The sequence below is a fragment of the Nerophis ophidion genome, linkage group LG06, assembly GCF_033978795.1.
Source record: "Nerophis ophidion isolate RoL-2023_Sa linkage group LG06, RoL_Noph_v1.0, whole genome shotgun sequence".
NCBI classification, from domain to species: Eukaryota; Metazoa; Chordata; class Actinopteri; order Syngnathiformes; family Syngnathidae; genus Nerophis; species Nerophis ophidion.
Genome location: NC_084616.1, coordinates 17,197,356 through 17,211,702, shown reverse-complemented (window position 1 = coordinate 17,211,702; position 14,347 = coordinate 17,197,356). Strand labels below are relative to the sequence as shown.

At 36.1% G+C, this 14,347-nt stretch overlaps 1 protein-coding gene across 1 annotated transcript; it reads left to right on the top strand.

Annotated features, from left to right (window-relative positions):
• Positions 1-12,748: 12,748 nt before the first annotated feature.
• LOC133554297 (galactose-specific lectin nattectin-like) lies at positions 12,749-14,109 on the top strand. Its single transcript, XM_061902857.1, has 7 exons — positions 12,749-12,823; positions 12,937-12,999; positions 13,077-13,098; positions 13,169-13,254; positions 13,364-13,501; positions 13,624-13,750; positions 13,848-14,109. Exons 2-7 carry the CDS (start codon positions 12,937-12,939, stop codon positions 13,928-13,930), a joined length of 519 nt encoding a protein of 172 aa, XP_061758841.1. The 5' UTR covers positions 12,749-12,823; the 3' UTR covers positions 13,931-14,109.
• Positions 14,110-14,347: the final 238 nt, after the last annotated feature.

Here is a 14,347-nt window from a genome sequence, read left to right as displayed (position 1 = left end):
AGGAGACTCTGCCAGACGTTCCCAGCAGACCCTCACAATGCGTTTGGGCCTCCCGGGTCTGTCCGGCATCCTCCCCCACCATCGCAGCCAACTCACCACCAGGTGGTGATCGGTAGAAAGCTCCGCCCCTCTCTTCACCCGAGTGTCCATAACATGAGGCCGCAAATCCGATGACACAACTACAAAGTCGATCATGGAACTACGGCCTAGGGTGTCCTGGTGCCAAGTGCACATATGCACACCCTTATGTTTGAACATGGTGTTTGTTATGGACAAACTGTGACGAGCACAAAAGTCCAATAACAAAACACCACTCGGGTTCAGATCCGGGCAGCCATTCTTCCCAATCACGCCTCTCCAGGTTTCACTGTCGTTGCCGACGTGAGCGTTGAAGTCTCCCAGTAGGACAAGGGAATCACCCGGGGGAGCACTTTCCAGTACTCCCTCGAGCGTTCCCAAAAAGGGTGGGTACTCTGAACTGCTGTTTGGTGCAAAAGCACAAACAACAGTCAGGACCCGTCCCCCCACCCGAAGGCGGAGGGAGGCTACCCTTTCGTCCACCGGGTTGAACTCCAACGTACAGGCTTTGAGCCGGGGGGAAACAAGAATTGCCACCCCAGCCCGTCGCCTCTCACTGCCGGCAACGCCGGAGTGGAAGAGGGTCCAATCCCTCTCGAGAGAAGTGGTTCCAGAGCCCTTGCTGTGCGTCGAAGTGAGTCCGACTATATCCAGCCGGAATTTCTCGACTTCGCGCACTAGCTCAGGCTCTTTCCCCCCCAGTGACGTGACGTTCCACGTCCCAAGAGCTAGCTTCTGTAGCCGGGGATCGGACCGCCAAGTGCCCTGCCTTCGGCTGTCGCCCAGCTCACAATGCACCCGACCACTATGGCCCCTGCTATGGGTGGTGAGCCCATTGGAGGGGTGACCCACGTTGCCTCTTCGGGCTGTGCCCAGCCGGGCCCCATGGGAACAGGCCCGGCCACCAGGCGCTCGCCATCGTGCCCCACCTCTGGGCCTGGCTCCAGAGGGGGGCCCCGGTGACCCGCGTCCGGGCGAGGGAAATCTGGGTCCATGATTTTTCTTCTTCATAAAGGTCTTCGAGCTGCTCTTTGTCTGATCCCTCACCTAGAACCTGTTTGCCTTGGGAGACCCTACCAGGGGGCTTTATGCCCCCGGACAACATAGCTCCTAGGATCATTGGGACACGCAAACTCCTCTACCACGATAAGGTTGCAGCTCAGAGAGGATGGAAAGTGTAGCTGGCATTATGATGTGCAGTCATGTATTCTAACGACCGAAAGTCTTGAACTATATTGTTCTATATTGAACTATGTTGTTCCAAAACCTGTATGTACCTTTCAGAATTAATGGTGCCTTCACAGATGTGTAAGTTACCCATGCCTTGGGCACTAATGCACCCCCATACCATCACAGATGCTGGCTTTTGAACTTTGAACAGTCTGGATGGTTCGCTTCCCCTTTGGTCCGGATGACACGATGTTGAATATTTCCGAAAATGATTTGAAATGTGGACTCGTCAGACCACAGAACAGTTTTCCACTTCGTATCAGTCCATCTTAGATGATCTCGGGACCAGAGAAGCCGGCGGCGTTTTTGGATGTTGTTGATAAATGGGTTTTGCCTTGCATAGTAGAGCTTTTCAACTTGCACTTACAGATTTTTCTGAAGTGCTCCTGAGCCCATGTGGTGATATCCTTTAGAGATTGATGTCGGTTTTTGATACAGTGCCATCTGAGGGATCGAAGGTCTGGGTCATTCAATGTTGGTTTCCGGCCATGCCGCTTACGTGGAGTGATTTCTCCAGATTCTCTGAACATTTTGACGATATTATGGACCGTAGTTGTTGAAATCCCTAAATTACTTGCAATTGCACTTTGAGAAAGGTTGTTCTTAAACTGTTTGACTATTTGCTCACGCAGTTGTGGACAAAGGGGTGTACCTCGCCCCATCCTTTCTTGTGAAAGACTGAGCATTTTTTGGGAAGCTGTTTTTATACCCAATCATGATTTTAGAAGCTATTTTGTAACTGCAAACTGTGGTCGGTGTGTGTCTGTCGATGAGAGACACCACTACGGCATGTACTGAAAAAAGAAGAAGCACATTTCATGGTCATTTAGGAAGTTACAACATGGCTAACGCTTCCAATTCCAAGTGGAATTCTGGTAGGCTAAAAAGTGAACATTTCTACAGACACAGATGATATGAATAGATAGATAGATAGATAGATAGATAGATAGATAGATAGATAGATAGATAGATAGATAGATAGATAGATAGATAGATAGATAGATAGATAGATAGATAGATAGATAGATAGATAGATAAATATATGGATAGATAGATAGATAGTACTTTATTGATTACTTCAGGAGAGTTCCTTCAGGAAAATTAAAATTCCAGCAGCAGTGTACAGAGTTGAGTTCAAGGGACACAAAAATCATTCGATTAAATTATGACAATAAAATCATACCATATCACGTAATCAAGTCAAGAAAAGTAAAGAAAAAAAGCCCTTTCATGGACACATACTTAATATACAATACAACCACATGTCATTTACATCATCACACAAAGACAAGACATGCTCCTGTTCACATCTGTCATCATTTGTAAAAACAACCATGATTTTAACAGACGTACCTCACAATTTTCCCCAAAATGCTGTCATGGATGAATATAATACACATTCAGTTGATCTGTCAAACATAATGGCCACCTTATTCAGTATTATCATTTGTATTATTTTTCAAGTTTTAAATCTCTAGATCAGGGGTAGGGAACCTATGGCTCTAGAGCCAGATGTGGCTCTTTTGATGACTGCATCTGGCTCGCTCATAAATCTGAGCTGACGTTGCTTAACACGATAAGTAATGAATAATTCCACTTGTAATCACAGTGTTAAAAATATAAAACATTCTCATGTATTTTTAATCCATCCATCCGTTTTCTACCGCACCTGTTCAAGAAGTTGCGTAAATGGTAAGAAGTTATTTATTTATTATTGGTTAGTGTGGGGCCTGCCCTCCTGGGGGTTCTTCAGACCCCCCAGCACCGACATGAGAGCCTGTTTCAGGGTTACAATATTGTTTTATTTTTCAATTTTATTTTTCAATAAGTCTCTCAGTTGCTTTCCAGCAATAGTATTTCCAGCCGCAACCCAGTCTCTGCTGCTTATAACAGAGCGACAGGTGATTAGATAACAAGGCCCAGGTGGGCCGTCTACGCACCTGTCGCTGCAGGCCCACAGGCCACGCCCCCTCCACAGTTAGCTTCAGAATAACAATGTTATTACAAAGAATAAGAGACCTATTATACCCTAGAAATGTTGGTCTCACTTAAAAATGCACGTGTTCAGTTGTGTTTAGTGTTAAGAAAAAACATTATATGGCTCTTACGGAAATATATTTTTAAATATTTGGCTTTCTGGCTCTCTCAGCCAAAAAGGTTCCCGACCCCTGCTCTAGATCAACATTAGGTCATTCTGTCAATATAACAATTTTAAAGATTTAAGTTGTATGCTCTTTTTATCAAAGAAAACCCTGTTTTTAATGGAAAAAACACAAAATATGCAATATTTCACCCAATAAAATTTTCAAGTGAAATATTTCATATTTCATAACAACTGGAGCCTTAAAAAGGTCAATCACTCATAACACCATTGATTTTATTTTCTATATTTTTGAGCAATGACACTTAAAAACAAACCACGTTAAAATTATTGGGATCAAAAAGGGTCCTACTCATTGAAGTGTTTAAAAACATAATTTACATATATTTTTTTACTGTTTACTTTTAACACAATAATCTCGAGATCACCTTCAGATCTATCCGTCAATTATAAGTTGTATTGTTGTTTATATATGGGAAACACTGTGGTGGAAGGTCCGAAACTTAAACAGCAACAAAGTGGATTTAGTACAAAAGTTTTATTTACCCAAATATCAAAAAGTACAGGTTGGATCTACAGTCATGCAAAATCATGCAAATCATATCAAATGTTGGTCCACTGGCTTTTTATATGTTTTCCTCATGTGTCAAGGTCTTTTTGTTTTGCAACTGCTTGTTCCAAAACAACCGTGGATCTCTTAGTCATAACAAACAGTCATAACATTTCTTAGACTGGTCAGAGCGACCACAAACTCAACTTTCCCCCACATATGATCCCTTGGTTCTGAATAGAAAAAAAGAAAAGAGTAGACCTCTTAAAGCTTTTTCACAGATTTTCTTTTAGGGCTTCTACAGACACAAAATGTTCTTTAAAGGACAGAAATTCCACTACAACACAAAAAATGCAAAATTTCCTCCCAAAAATATATCTCAAAGTGGAATATTTAATGTGATTTTTTTGGAGTCTTGAGTAGGTCAATAATTCATAACGACATAGATTTTGATTCAGTATTATCTTTTATTTACTTATCTTAATGTCTATATTGCTCTGTTTACTCTTTGCAGTATTTACTACTTCTAACTTCTATTCCCCTTTTTTTAACCTGACTTTTATCTTCCAAATTACTTATTTTACCTTTTGTTTCGCTTCTTTTCCCTTCTATCTAACTTATTTTACCTTTTCTATTCCTTTGTTTACCTTTTATTTACTACTTCTAACTTCTATTTCCCCTTTTTTATTGACTTTTTACCTTCCATATTCTTTCCTTTACCTTTTATTTAGCTTATTTTACCTTCTATTTAACTTCTTTTACCTTTAATATTATTTTGTTTACATTTTATTTACTACTTCTAACTTCTAGTTCCCCATTTTACTGACTTTTTACCTTCTATATTCTTTCCTTTACCTTTTATTTAGCTTCTTTTACCATCTATTTAACTTCTTTTACCTTTTATATTCCTTTGTTTACCTTTTATTTACTACTTCTAACTTCTAGTTCCCCTTTTTTTTACTGACTTTTTACCTTCTATATTCTTTCCTTTACCTTTTATTTCGCTTCTTTACCTTCTAATTAACTTATCTTACTGTCTATATTCCGCCGTTTACCTTTTATTTACTACTTCTAACTTCTATTTCCCCTTTTTACTTACTTTTTACCTTCTATATTCTTTCCTTAACCTTTTATTTCGCTTCTTTACCTTCTGCTTAACTTATCTTACCGTGTATATTCCTCCGTTTACCTTTTATTTACTACTTTTAACTTCTATTCCCCCTTTTTAACCTGACTTTTACCTTCCAAATGACTGATTTTACCTTTTTTTTTAGCTTCTTTTACCTTCTATCTAACTTCTTTTACCTTTTATATTCCTTTGTTTTACCTTTTATTTACTACTTCTAACTTCTATTTCCCCTTTTTTATTGACTTTTTACCTTCTATATTCTTTCCTTTACCTTTTATTTCGCTTCTTTACCTTCTAATTAACTTATCTTACTGTCTATATTCCTCCGTTTACCTTTTATTTACTACTTCTAACTTCTATTTCCCCTTTTTACTAACTTTTTACCTTGTATATTCTTTCCTTTACCTTTTATTTCGCTTCTTTACCTTCTACTTAACTTATCTTACCGTTAATATTCCTCCGTTTACCTTTTATTTACTACTTTTAACTTCTATTCCTCCTTTTTAACCTGACTTTTACCTTCCAAATTACTGATTTTACCTTTTGTTTAGCTTCTTTTACCTTCTATCTAACGTCTTTTACCTTTTATATCCCTTTTTTTTACCTTTTATTTACTACTTCTAACTTCTATTTCCCCCTTTTTTTACTGACTATTTACCTTCTATATTTTTTTTCTTTACCTTTTATTTCGCTTCTTTTACCTTCTATTTAACTTATTATACCTTTTATATTCCTTTGTTTACCTTTTATTTACTACTTCTAACTTCTATTCCCCTTTTTTACTTGACTTTTACAGTCCATATTCTTTCTTTTACCTCTTATTTTGCTTCTTTACCTTCTATTTAACTTATCTTACCATCTATATTCCACCGTTTACCTTTTATTTACTACTTGTAACTTCTGTTCCCCCTTTTTAACCTGACTTTTACCTTCCAAATTACTTCTTTTGCCTTTTGTTTAGCTTCTTTTACCTTTTATATTCCTTTGTTTACCTTTTATTTACTACTTCTAACTTCTAGTTCCCTTTTTTTTTACTGACTTTTTACCTTCTATATTCTTTCCTTTGCCTTTTATTTCGCTTCTTTACCTTCTAATTAACTTATCTTACTGTCTATATTCCTCCGTTTACCTTTTGTTTTCTACTTCTAACTTCTATTTCCCCTTTTTACTTACTTTTTACCTTCTATATTATTTCCTTTACCTTTTATTTCGCTTCTTTACCTTCTAATTAACTTATCTTACCGTGTATATTCCTCCGTTTACCTTTTATTTACTACTTCTAACTTCTATTCCCCTTTTTTACTTGACTTTTACCTTCCATATTCTTTCTTTTACCTCTCATTTCGCTTCTTTACCTTCTATTTAACTTATCTTACCATCTATATTCCACCGTTTACCTTTTATTTACTACTTCTAACTTCTGTTCCCCCTTTTTAACCTGACTTTTACCTTCCAAATTACTTCTTTTGCCTTTTGTTTAGCTTCTTTTACCTTCTATATTCCTTTGTTTACCTTTTATTTACTACATCTAACTTCTATTTCCCCTTTTTTTTACTGACTTTTTACCTTCTATATTCTTTCCTTTACCTTTTATTTCGCTTCTTTACCCTCTATTTAACTTGTCTTACCATTTATATTCCTCTGTTTACCTTTTTTCTACTACTTGTAACTTCTATTCCCCCTTTTTAACCTGACTTTTACCTTCCAAATTACTTATTTTACCTTTTGTTTAGCTTATTTTACCTTTTGTTTAGCTTCTTTTACCTTTTATAGTCCTTTGTTTACTTTTTATGTACTACTTTTAACTTCTATTTTCCCCTTTTTATTGACGTGTTACCTTCTGTATTCTTTCCTTTACCTTTTATTACGCTTCTTTTACCTTCTATTTAACTTCTTTTACCTTTTATATTCCTTTGTTTACCTTTTATTTACTACTTCTAACTTCTATTTCCCCTTTTTTATTGACTTTTTATCTTCTATATTCTTTCCTTTACCTTTTATTTTGCTTCTTTTACCTTTTGTTCAACTTCTTTTACTTTTTATATTCCTTGATTTACCTTTTATTTACTACTTCGTACTTCTATTTCCCCTTTCTTAACAGACGTTTTACCATCTACATTCTTCCCTTTACCTTTTATTTCGCTTCTTTACCTTCTATTTAACTTATCTTACTGTCTATATTCCTCCGTTTACCTTTTATTTACTACTTCTAACTTCTATTCCCCCTTTTTTAACCTGACTTTTACCTTCCAAATTACTTCTTTTACCTTTTGTTTAGCTTATTTTACCTTCTATCTAACTTCTTTTACCTTCTATATCCCTTTTTTTTACCTTTTATTTACTACTTCTAACTTCTATTTCCCCTTTTTTTTACTGACTATTTGCCTTCTATATTTTTTTTCTTTACCTTTTATTTCGCTTCTTTGCCTTCTATTTAACGCCTTTTACCTTCTATATTTCTTTGTTTACCTTTTATTTACCACTTCTAACTTCTATTTCCCCTTTGTACTGACTTTTTACCTTCTATATTCTTTCCTTTACCTTTTATTTTGCTTCTTTACCTTCTATTTAACTTATCTTACCATCTATATTCCTCCGTTTACCTTTTATTTACTACTTCTAACTTCTGTTCCCCCTTTTTAAACCTGACTTTTACCTTCCAAATGACTTCTTTTGCCTTTTGTTTAGCTTCTTTTACCTTCTATATTCCTTTGTTTACCTTTTATTTACTACATCTAACTTCTATTTCCCCTTTTTTTTACTGACTTTTTACCTTCTATAGTCTTTCCTTTACCTTTTATTTCACTTCTTTACCTTCTATTTAACTTATCTTACCATTTATATTCCTCTGTTTACCTTTTTTCTACTACTTGTAATTTCTATTCCCCCTTTTTAACCTGGCTTTTACCTTCCAAATTACTTATTTTACCTTTTGTTTTGCTTTTTTAACTTCTATATTCATTTGTTTACCTTTTATTTACTACTTCTAACTTCTATTTCCCCTTTTTTGTTGAATTTTGACCTTCTATATTCTTTCCTTTACGTTTTATTTAACTTCTTTTACCTTTTATTTAACTTATTTGACCTTTTATAATCCTTTGTTTACATTTTATTTACTACCTCTAACTTCTATTCCCCTTTTTTACCTGACTTTTACCTTCCATATTCTTTCCTTTACCTTTTATTTCGCTTCTTTACCTTCTATTTAACTTATCTTACCATCTATATTCCTCTGTTTACCTTTTATTTACTACTTCTCACTTCTATTTCCCCTTTTCTTAACTTTTTACCTTCTATATTCTTTCTTTTACCTTTTATTTCGCTTCTTTTACCTTCTATCTAACTTATTTTACCTTTTATATTCCTTTGTTTACTTTTTATTTACTACTTCTAACTTCTATTTCCCCTTTTTACTGACTTTTTACCTCCTATATTCTTTCCTTTACCTTTTATTTCGCTTCTTTACCTTCTATTTAACTTCTTTTACTGTTTATATTCCTCCGTTTACCTTTTATTTACTACTTCTAACTTCTATTCCCCCTTTTTTTAACTGACTTTTACCTTCCAAATTACTTATTTTACCTTTTGTTTAGCTTCTTTTACCTTCTATCTAACTTCTTTTACCTTTTATATTCCATCTTTTACCTTTTATTTACTACTTGTAACTTTTATTTCCCCTTTTTACTGACTCTTTACCTTCTATATTCTTTCCTTTACCTTTTATTTTGCTTCTTTTACCTTCCATTTAACTTATCTTACATCTATATTCCTCCGTTTACCTTTTATTTACTACTTCTATTTTCTGTTCCCCCTTTTTAACCTGACTTTTACTTTCCAAATTACTTCTTTTACCTTTTATTTTGCTTCTTTACCTTCTATTTAACTTATCATACCGTTTATATTCCTCCGTTTACCTTTTATTTACTACTTCTAACTTCTATTCCCCCTTTTTTTAACCTGACTTTTACCTTCCAAATTACTTATTTTACCTTTTGTTTAGCTTCTTTTCCCTTCCAACTTCTTTTACCCTTTTTATTCCTTTGTTTACCTTTTATTTACTACTTCTAACTTCTATTTCCCCTTTTTTACTGACTTTTTACCTTCTATATTCTTTCCTTTACCTTTCATTTCACTTCTATTTAACTTCTTTTACCTTCTATATTCTTTTGTTTACCTTTTATTTACTACTTCTGACTTCTATTTCCCCCTTTTTTTTACTGACTTTTTACCTTCTATATTCTTTGCTTTACCTTTTATTACTTTTCTTTTACCTTCTATCTAACTTATTTTACCTTTTACATTCCTTTGTTTACCTTTTATTTACGACTTCTCAATTCTATTTCTCCTTTTTACTGATTTTTTACCTTCTATATTCTTTCCTTTACCTTTTATTTCGCTTATTTTACCTTCTATCTAACTCCTTTTACCTTTTATATTCCTTTGTTTACATTTTATTTACTACTTCTAACTTCTTTTTCCCCCTTTTTACCTGACGTTTACCTTCCAAATTCTTTCCTTTACCTTTTATTTCGCTTCTTTACCTTCTATTTAACTTATCTTACCGTCTATGTTCCTCCGTTTACCTTTTATTTACTACTTTTAACTTCTGTTCCCCCTTTTTAACCTGACTTTTACCTTCCAAATTACTTCGTTTACCTTTTGTTTAGCTTCTTTTACCTTCTATCTAACTTCTTTTACCTTTTATATCCCTTTGTGTACTTTTATTTACTACTTCTAACTTCTATTTTCCCTTTTTACTGACTTTTTACCTTCTATATTCTTTCCTTTACCTTTTATTTTGCTTATTTACCTTCTATTTAACTTATCTTACTGTTTATATTCCCCCGTTTACCTTTTATTTACTACTTCTAACTTCTATTCCCCCTTTTTAACCTGACTTTTACCTTCAAAATAACTCATTTTAACTTTTGTTTAGCTTCTTTTACCTTTTATATTCTTTTGTTTACTTTTTATTTACTACATTTAACTTCTATTTTCTCTTTTTTACTGACTTTTTACCTTCTATATTATTTCCTTTACCTTTTATTTTGCTTCTTTTACCTTCTATCTAACTTCTTTTGCCTTATATATTTCTTTGTTTACCTTTTATTTACTACTTCTAACTTCTATTTCCCCTTTTTACTGACTTTTTACCTTCTATATTCTTTCCTATACCATTTATTACTTTTCTTTTACCTTCTATCTAACTTCTTTTACCTTTTATATTCCTTTGTTTACCTTTTATTTACTACTTCTAACTTCTATTTCCCCTTTTTACTGACTTTTTACCTTCTATATTCTTTCCTTTACCGTTTATTTCGCTTTTTTACCTTCTATTTAACTTATCTTACCGTCTATATTCCTCCGTTTACCTTTTATTTACTACTTCTAACTTCTATTCCCCCTTTTTAACCTGACTTTTACCTTCCAAATTACTTATATTACCTTTTGTTTAGCTTCTTTTACCTTCTATCTAACTTCTCTTACCTTTTATATTCATTTGTTTACCTTTTATTTACTACTTTTAACTTCTATTTCCCCTTTTTTGTTGACTTTTTACCTTCTACATTCATTCCTTTACGTTTTATTTAGCTTATTTTACCTTCTATTTAACTTATTTTACCTTTTATATTCCTTTGTTTACCTTTTATTTACTACTTCTAACTTCTATTTCCCCTTTTTTACCTGACATTTACCTTCCATAATCTTTCCTTTACCTTTTATTTCGCTTCTTTACCTTCTATTTAACTTATCTTACGTCTATCTCCATTTACCTTTTATTTACTACTTTTATTTACTACTTCTAACTTCTGTTCCCCCTTTTTAACCTGACTTTTACCTTCCAAATTACTTCTTTTACCTTTTGTTTAGCTTCTTTTACTTTCTATCTAATTTCTTTTACCTTTTATATCCCTTTGTGTACTTTTTATTTACTACTTCTAACTTCCATTTTCCCCTTTTTTTACTGACTTTTTACCTTCTATATTCTTTCCTTTACCTTTTATTTCGCTTCTTTACCTTCTATTTAACTTATCTTACCATTCATATTGCTCCGTTTACCTTTTATTTACTACTTCTAACTTCTATTCCCCCTTTTTAAACCTGACTTTTACCTTCCAAATGACTTCTTTTACCTTTTGTTTTAGGTTATATAACCTTCTATCTAACTTCTTTTACCTTTTATATTCCTTTGTTTTACCTTTTATTTACTACTTCCAACTTTAATTTCCCCTTTTTTTACTGATTTTTTACCTTCTATATTCTTTCCTTTACCTTTTATTTCACTTATTTTACCTTCTATTTAACACATTTTACCTTCTATAATCCTCCGGTGTGAGTGTCGAGAAAAGCATTTTATAAAATAAAATATCCGATCCATTACTATTATTATTACAAATCTGAAAACTACCAAAAATTCTGGATCATCTTTTGGTCTTTCTGTGTTGCAGGTCGGTCAAAATAGATGCCAGGTTCTTGGAACAAACTGAATCTCACAACAAGGAGTTGTCAAGTGATTAATTAGCCGAGGCTAATTGATTAACGTGGACCCCGACTTAAACAAGTTGAAAAACTTATTCGGGTGTTACCATTTAGTGGTCAATTGTACGGAATATGTACTGTACTGTGCAATCTACTAATAAAAGTATCAATCAATCAATCAATCAAAGGCTTGGTCAATCTGGTCCAAAAACAACACCCGAATCCAGTACGACTTGTGATATGTAAATTGTGCAAGACATTTAACAGAAAAAGAAGTACCGAGACAACGCCTTTAGTTGGCATTCACCTAGGAAACGTGGGCGTGAAAATAATAAGCGTTTGTTTCAAGGTTAATTACACTGGACGAGTGGCATACCAAGCAGCAGTACAACCTTGGCGTCACAAGGAGTGGAGGAAGCATTATTTCAGACAACTCATGCCGGGTGTGTCGTCAATTATCACGGTAAAACTCCACCCAGAAATTAAAGTAATTAGTTTGGTGACGTTGAGTTCCAGCAATCAAGGATGCGGTTGGAAAAGCTTTGGTCCAGATGTAAACAACATCCAGATCAGGTCAAACCTGCGGTAGAAATCTCTTCACCATGGCTCCCAAGTGCGCCTACAAGGTGCAGAGATTGTGCAAAATGTTCAAGAACGTAGCGCTTTTGCCACCGAAGCAAACTTTGGCCCGAAAAGAGCGGACGTTGTCATGCCAACCAAACCCTTGGTTGACTCATTCCCTGCTTCAGAGCACAGAACATTGGACAGCAGGTGACTTGGGAGCTGTCAGGGTGTGACGTGACAGTCCATCAAGTAATTAACAAAGAGGCCAAGGGAACATTTCCTGCTTTGCAGCAGCGTCACCATGCCTAGTCTTGTTTGGCCGACAACGACCACCGGCGGACCCCAACGTGGGTCCAAAAAACCGCCCTGATTGATCGGCGTTTGTTCAAACCCATACTGAATGTGCACTGAGGTCCCCAGACGCCGGAGGACGTTGTGGAAAAGCAGATTTGGGAAAGTTCACCGAAGAGCTCCTAAAAGTCACGAAAATGTGCGTGGCCACGATCAAATGTATCAAAAGTTCCCTTTGCGTCGATTTATTTAGTCGCGGCGGACGGGAACTGGTCAGATGTGTCACGTGACACGAGTGACATAGTCCACATTCCAGGGCGGCGTCAGGCTGACATATAAAAGGGTGGCTCGTCCCGGTCCTCGACACAGCCTCTGAACATTGAACACCAAAGCTACTAAGGTAACTCCTCTCAGATTTACACCTCGACTCGGTCAAAAGTGGACGCCGGCGACTTAGCGCCTTGAACTTTCGGACTCTGAACCCAAGGATTTCTTTCCTTTCTCCTTGCACAGATGGCCGTTGCTCTTCGCGTGTTCTTCCTCCTTTGCGGGATCTGCGGTCTGATGACCGGAGGCGTAAGTATCAAACGACATTCGCACTGGGATGTGATTTTTACGCTTTGACGGCAACCGCTGCTCTTTTGTTTTCACAGAGCGCTGATGCCGTGGTGAAAGGTAGGTGGCCGCGACTTGACTGGTTTGATCACACTTTTTTAGTACTGTGTCTAACATAAATGTTTTGTAGTTCCTTCCTGTCCAAAGGGCTATACTCGCGTAGAGGACCGCTGTTTCATTTTTGTACACTCAGAGAGAGACTTTGCTGATGCCCAGGTAACATTCCGTTCTTTTTATATGCTGCACCCAAATATTGTGCATTCAGAAAACAAAAAAAATGAACTCCACACATTTGACCGAAGCTCTTTTTGCATGTTCTTGTTAGTTAACCTGCGAAGCTCTTGGAGCGAATCTGGCCTCGGTTACTAGCGCCGTGGAAAACGCGGTCATCCTGGAGCTCATCAATATAGCCAAGGAGGACCGTCTTGCAGAAACCTGGATTGGATACAACGACATTGCTACGGTAAGACAAGCCTTGCGCTCAGAACGTCAGCCTGCATGTGTCTGTCCTCTCATGGATCTTCAACTTCTCAGGCAAGGAAGGAAGTTAGGTGTTGCTTATTGATATGTGACTTTGCCTTTCAGGATGGCACCTTTGTGTGGACTGATGGAACCACGCCAGGCTTTACTAACTTCGATGGTCCCGCCCCAAATGATAATGGACCCCTGGACTGTGTGTTGATAAACGGAGTAGTGGGTTCACCCGTGAATCGTATGTGACAGTGTCTTTACCTTGTGACTTCTACGCACCTGATTATCAGCACATTCACTCTGCAATTTACCAAACCTTGAATTTTATTTTTGAACAGCCAGCGCTCCTGGACCGTTGTTCTGGGATGCGGTCAACTGCGACGACTTGCATTACTTTGTGTGCGCCAAATGTGCCGAATAGGCCGGTCCTCCTGGAACAACCATTCCAACCACCTTGATGTCTCTTGGAAGGGAATATAAGATGTCTGCGGTGTCTCTGTTTTTCTTTTCTTCTCCTGCAACTATTCAGGTCTTGCCGATTGCTGTCAGTCAAACTAATTTGGAACCTCTCAAATAAAGGAAGGAATCTGTCTATCCGCATCAAGTGTGTCACTCTGTGTTTGTGTGTGAGAGCTGATAGCTGACATTTAAAAAAAATAAAATAAAATAAAGCAGATAATGGACCAAATATAACAACAAACATCCAGAGAGAAAAACAGTGGTCCTCAAAATTACATGTCTAGGTACTCCATATATGGTGGTCAAAAGTTTATATACACTTGAAGGGAACATTTTTGTCCACTAACGACGCTGAGATCATTATCCATGCGTTTGTTAC

Excerpts from the sequence above, each read along its gene's own strand:
- LOC133554297 (XM_061902857.1), top strand. The coding sequence starts at position 12,937 with ATGGCCGTTGCTCTTCGCGTGTTCTTCCTCCTTTGCGGGATCTGCGGT. Across the intron at positions 13,099-13,168 it reads CGCTGATGCCGTGGTGAAAG|TTCCTTCCTGTCCAAAGGGC; the intron begins GTAGGTGGCCGC and ends AATGTTTTGTAG. Across the intron at positions 13,502-13,623 it reads GATACAACGACATTGCTACG|GATGGCACCTTTGTGTGGAC; the intron begins GTAAGACAAGCC and ends TTTGCCTTTCAG.